The 6536-nt window shown below is 33.7% G+C and overlaps 1 protein-coding gene across 1 annotated transcript; it reads left to right on the top strand.

Annotated features, from left to right (window-relative positions):
- Window positions 1–874: 874 nt before the first annotated feature.
- Window positions 875–6100, top strand: LOC132434423 (natural killer cells antigen CD94-like). The gene is made up of 7 exons (XM_060026098.1): window positions 875–1058; window positions 2395–2487; window positions 2636–2698; window positions 3954–3990; window positions 4133–4292; window positions 5062–5165; window positions 5980–6100. Exons 1-7 carry the CDS (start codon window positions 1028–1030, stop codon window positions 6098–6100), a joined length of 609 nt encoding a protein of 202 aa, XP_059882081.1. The 5' UTR covers window positions 875–1027.
- Window positions 6101–6536: the final 436 nt, after the last annotated feature.

The following is a 6536-nucleotide window of genomic DNA, read 5'->3' on the forward strand; positions in this document are numbered from 1 at the left end:
CCAAAATGTTCATTGCAGCTCTATTTACAATAGCCCAGAGATGGAAACAACCTAAGTGTCCGTCATCGGATGAATGGATAAAGAAGATGTGGCACATATATACAATGGAATATTACTCAGCTATAAAAAGATATGAAACTGAGCTATTTGTAATGAGGTGGATAGACCTAGAGTCTGTCATACAGAGTGAAGTAAGTCAGAAAGAGAAAGACAAATACCGTATGCTAATACATATATATGGAATTTAAGAAAAAAAAATGTCATGAAGAACCTAGGGATAAGACAGGAATAAAGACACAGACCTACTAGAGAATGGACTTGAGGATATGGGGAGGGGGAAGGGTAAGCTGTGACAAAGCGAGAGAGAGGCATGGACATATATACACTAACAAACGTAAGGTAGATAGCTAGTGGGAAGCAGCCGCATAGCACAAGGATATCAGGTCAGTGCTTTGTGACTGCCTGGAGGGGTGGGATATGGAGGGTGGGAGGGAGGGAGACGCAAGAGGGAAGAGATATGGGAACATATGTATATGTATAACTGATTCACTTTGTTATAAAGCAGAAACTAACACACCATTGTAAAGCAATTATACTCCAATAAAGATGTTAAAAAAAAAAGATGTAAAAAAATAAAAAAATAAAAAATAAAAAGTAAATAAATAAATATTTTAGAAAAAGGAAACTTACGTGTGGAATTTTATTATACCAAGTAAATTTACCATTAAACATGAAAAAAACTTCCTGTCACCTTCTTTTGTGATAGTCAAAGGGTGTGCATTGCACAAGTTCAGTGAGAATTTCCTGTATTGTGGTTCCAGAAACATTTTAGAAGATAGTGATTTTACTGCTTCTTGTTCATACTACACATCTGTGTCTCATCAGCAGATGATGCACGCACACTTGAATACACACGTTTTCTTTTTGAAAAAATTTCTTCATACACAACTTTCAGGTTCCTTAGCCTACAGCTCAGCTCCGTGATCTAACCCAGTTCTTGAACAAGCAGCCATCGTGCCTTTCCTGCATGAACACTGGAACAACATTTCATATGGCAGGTATGTGCAGCCCAAGTCATAAAATGAAAAAATTAAAATAACCAGGAAAAGTATCTTGTGGGTATGGCTAATTTGAGGCAATGCTGTAGGACAAAAGTATACATTTTTAGGCTCCCCATGTATCTGTACTTTCTACTTTAATTTCATTTTTCTGATTCTTCATTCTGTAACTTAGAAATGATTTTGTGAAGATTTTTCCAACAGGTTTAAAGAGTGGATTCTGACAGGGATAGCTCTAAATTCTGATTGGCATCTGAATTTACCAGGAAAAATATAAACAACATAATTCTAGCATGAAAATATATAGAGAATGTTAAACATTATCAACAAAATGTTTAAAAGTGTTTTTTTTTTAATTTACCATTTGTGTTGTGACATCCCCCAAACCACCCAGATTAACAGTTTGACACATTGAACTGTTGTGAATGACGACACCCTTTGGGAGTACTCTAATGTTAATGCAGAATCTCCTGATGCTAAATTATTTTAGGGGAAATGCCTGTGAGCAAGTAATTTTTGGTATGAGAAGACGTAATACATGTAAAAAATGGTTCCTGTAAAAAAGTGGTTTTTTACATATCATAATTCAATGTACTGTGAAATGAACTCAGGTTCCCAAGTTATTAGCGCTACATTGGTTGGGGAACCTCTCATCACACCATGTCTTCTCTTCACAGTACAGCCTCTACAAAGCTATGAGCAGCCTGACATTTCTCAGAGTAGCGAATACACTGAGATTAGCAGAAGGACACACTCCCAAGTAGTATTAATATTATTGTAACAATGATGGAATACATGTCATTTAAATGAAAGACTCTGGGTCTAGACAAACTTTCATTTGATTTCTGACTTGGGTACTTAATAGCTCTGATTCCTTGAGAAAATAACATTATTAATGGATCCTACATTTTCTCAGCTACCTAATGGGAATCAGATTCTCTATCTTGTGATTTTTTTGTTGCTGTTACAAAACTAAGAGTTTGTTATATCAGCCCACAAGACCGAACTTGGTGCCTGTTGATCTCTTTTTACTACAGATCTCTAAGCTTCTTTGTCAAATTTAAAAATAAGTGGTAAGTACAGTTTGATAAGATAGAGCTGATAAAGAGGAAAATGTATGGCTAATCTCACTGAAGAATAAAGTACATCATATAAAATTTTTGGTATTGGGTGGAGTTCTAAATGGAATGTCTTCATTTTCCAACATTTCATTGACAAAATTATGGGGTTATTAAACCAAGGAACTTTTTGGATTCTCTCACTGGTTTCTGCTTTTAAGAACTTCAGCTCCTGTGTTTGTTCTTTAAATCTTTACCCTATCTCTCTTTCTTTATAGCTTTTCAGACCACTCCATGGAGGCTGATTTCTGGGGTCTTAGGAGTAATGTGCCTTTTGTTGGTGGTTGCTTTGGGAGTTTTGTTGAAAAATTGTTAAGTTTTTCTAATCAAGACTATATAAAAAGATCAAAATTGTGATGAAACTGTCTTACAATAAAGGTTTCATTTTGCTAATGTGTAATATTTTGTTATTTCATAAATCTGTGTCTGATGAAGTAAATTTCTAATTACTTCTTACAGCATTTACTAAACAAAATGTTCAGCCGACATTCTCTCCAGGACCCTCCACAGATCTCCAGGAAGGTGGGTTCCATACTTTGGAAAACTTTAGTGCTGTTAGAGAATGAAATATTCTTGTTTTTCTCACACAGAAGCATGAAGGGATATTATGCTTAGTAATAGAAATTATAGGATAGTCTCATTTTATTGCTAACTTAATTTATTAAATTACATTGAATGTGTGTCATTTATATATTAAGTAATAAGGAAAATATTAGCCGGAAGTGACCTATTTTTCCTATGTGACTGCTCATGTTTAAGTAACAAAAGCAAATTACAGTAAATATTGTAGCTGATCCTAAGTGCCTGCTTGTGTTTCATAACACATACTTTGATACCTCTTTACCTGTACCTCCGCTTCTTCCATAACTCAGAAAGAAGCACAGAGATTTCTGCAATTCTAAACTCTACTCAACCAGTGAACGTCAGCTCAAAGATATTTTTAAACATATCTTTTCCTAAATGATGTCTCATCATCTTCTGTGTTCATATAGCACTTCATTCATATCTTTTTTCCCTCAGCGTTTTTCCAACTTTATTGAGATATAATTGACATATGACATCGTGGAAGTTTAAAGTGTACAATGATTCACTTATTACAATATTATTGCCACCATAGCATTAACTAACACCTCCATCATGTCACACAACTATCATGTCTTTTTGTGGTGAGAATGTTTAAGAAGCTCTCTTGTAGCAACTCTCCCAAGTATATAATACAGTACTGTTAACTCTAGTTATAATGATGCACAGTAGATCCCTAAAACTTAATCATCTTCTAAATGGAAGATCGTACCTTTTGACCAACAGCTCCCCATTTCCCCCACATCCCAGCCCCTGGTAGCCCATTCAACTCTACAATCTCAGCACCACTCATTTGACAAAGATTTGAGTGCCTACCACATAATATGACTTTTATCACTGAGGATGGTAAATGTTGAAGACACTATCACTAGTAAACTGGACGGTCAGACTTCAAGCTAAGTGCTTTCTTAACTTCATTTTGAAATAAAATATCCAGAATTATTTTCTGACTCAGGAAATATGCTAAAATGCTTTCCTCCTTTAAATATCTCTTTTATCTAGTTCACTTTTAATTACACAGCAGAGATCAACTTCGGGTCACTTCCTCAAAAGAGGTTCTTCTAACCGCCCCCCATCCTATACTCTGCTACACAGTATTTTTACATACTGAATTTCTTGTGTATACTTACACAAATTATCATTAAATATAATTCATAAATGACTGAAATTTGTATAATTCTGTCTCTATCTCTAGACTATAATCTTCATGAGGAAGAAGGGTCATGTCTGAGTCATTCAGATTAATATCCCCTGAACTGTGGTGTATGCAGTAAATTCTCAAAGAATAGTTGTAGAAAAACATTAAATAACAAATGAGTAAATAGCACTGAAAACAACGGAATCTCCAATGTCATCAAGTCACGTTTTGTTTTTTCTCTTAGGATCTGGCAGCTGTTCTTGCCGAGAAAAGTGGATTGGCTACCAATGCAGCTGTTACTTCCTTTCTAGTGAATCAAAAACATGGAAAGACAGTAGAAATTTTTGTGTTTCTCAGAATTCCAGTCTACTTCAGATACAAGACAGAAATGAACTGGCATGTATTTAATTCTGATTTTTCTACAATTTTTTTGACCTAGGAAAATATTATCTAAGTAAGCTGAATACTTTGATTCAAGCCTTTAATCAGATAGTAAATAGGCAGTTATATTTGAACTAATTTCCTACACTTTGAAACAGTCAAACAATCTACACAAAATTTCTCAAAGATTTACATTATAGGAATGTGACAGATAAAGTACAAGAAACTTTTTAGAGAGAATTCAAAGAATAAATAATAGATCATTATTTTTATTCAAAGGACTTTGAATTTTTAGTTCATTAATTGAATTTATAATTTGTTTTGTAATTATATAGCTTTTGTTATCACTCTTGGAATGAATATGAAGAATATTATAAAACAATTACCCAACTCTTAAGAAAAAGTGAAAATTTTCTCTAGCTCCATGCAGAACCTGTGCTAAGATTTATCCCTCAAGATACTGTTGGTTTGGGATCAAATTTGATTGCTGATCCCCTGTGAAGGAAGTGTTCCATGAAAGCTCTAATTCCCTTTATGACGTTTTTCACTCTTTCAAGAAGTGAGATTTTGTGGTACGTTTTCCTCCATAAATGAATGGGCCTGATGAATGAGAAATATGAGGCATGTGACTTGACTATACCTCCTAAATTAAAAGTTAAAAATGATTTTAGTTTGTATAATTGAAAAACTGAATCTGAATAATAGACACTGACTTTCTTAAAAGTACCTGATCCCTAGAGTAGATTCAAAATAGATTAATATGTTGGTCTTTGTTTCCAAACAGCATTTTATGAAATCCATTTCCTATCATTACTGGATTGGACTCTCTTACAGTGAAGAACATCATGCCTGGTTGCGGGAGGATAATTCTACTGTCTCCCAAGATCTGTAAGTTTCTGGCACTCAAAACCTTTTTCTGTTCTTTTTGAGTTTATCCTTAGATCTGATCAGAGAACGTAACATCCAGGAACACTGTAGGTAAGATATCCTGTTTAGGATGTGAGAATACAGAAAAGAGAATTGATACAACAGAATAACAATTTTAGTCCCAACCACAACACCCAAGTGTATGCTCAAGTGAGATGAAGTTAGTGTACTTGTGACTCTAAAAGAGCTTTTGATACATGCTTTTATTTCCTGCCTTGGTACAAGCACTTGGATATGTATGTACGTATACAGATTCTCACATACACAAAAGCCATCCAGAGAAAAGAGTATATCCACTATTTTCCTTATTCTGGTGGAGCCCAATATTCTCAGCATCATCCCATATTTCAAACATTCTGGGCTTATTTTCTGTGTATTTGTAATCTTCAAATCTCATTTTCATTCATAAACATGGGATTTACAGTATCATACAATGACAGGTTTTATGCTCTGACTTTTTCCCTAGACTAGATTAGCAGATGCATCTTAGAAGTAAAGTATATAACATACCCAAACCATTAAAAACAACAGCAAAAACAAAAAAATCCCCAACTTCATTGCTATTGATTATTGATGCAATAGCTGAGTTTTTGTAACATTGTACTCTGAAATTGTGAAAACTGACTTGAATGAAAAAAAGATAATGTCTCAATGTGGTAATATCTCATTAAAATGCTTTTAAAATGTCTGTAGTTCTATCATTTAACAAAAACATCATCCTTGAACATTCTCATTTCCTTTTCCCAATATATTAAAACATTATTCTTCATTACAGATTTCTATTCCTTCACCCTCTAAATCCAAAGAACTGCATAATATATGGCCCAAGCGGAGAAGTTTTGGATAGAGACTGTGGGAGTCAATATCGTTATGTCTGTAAGCAACAGCTTATTTAGATGTCTCTTGGGGCAGAAGGGGTGTGCAATGAAGATTCAGTATACTTAGAATGGTAACATATATTACTAACTACCTACTTCTGGGATCTGTAAAATGTTTCAAATTGTGTCTTATCAATCATAATTTTCATGTATTTGAAAATGTGTTTAAATTTTTTATCAAGATATAATTGACATATTACATTAGCTTCAAGTATACAACATAACAATAACTAGACACTAGGTCTAATTAACATCCATCATCATATATAGTTATAATTTTTAAATTTTGCCATGTGTCTTAAAATGGATGAAATGTGTGCCTACACCTAAAATTATAGTCCAGACAAGTAATTTCATGAATATTAATGTATATGGTAAAGAGTGAATTTAATAGTTTATGCATATATTCTTGGAAACTCTCTGCAGAAATTTAAATAAAACTTAATTCATGCCA

Source organism: Delphinus delphis, chromosome 11, assembly GCF_949987515.2.
Source record: "Delphinus delphis chromosome 11, mDelDel1.2, whole genome shotgun sequence".
NCBI classification, from domain to species: domain Eukaryota; kingdom Metazoa; phylum Chordata; class Mammalia; order Artiodactyla; family Delphinidae; genus Delphinus; species Delphinus delphis.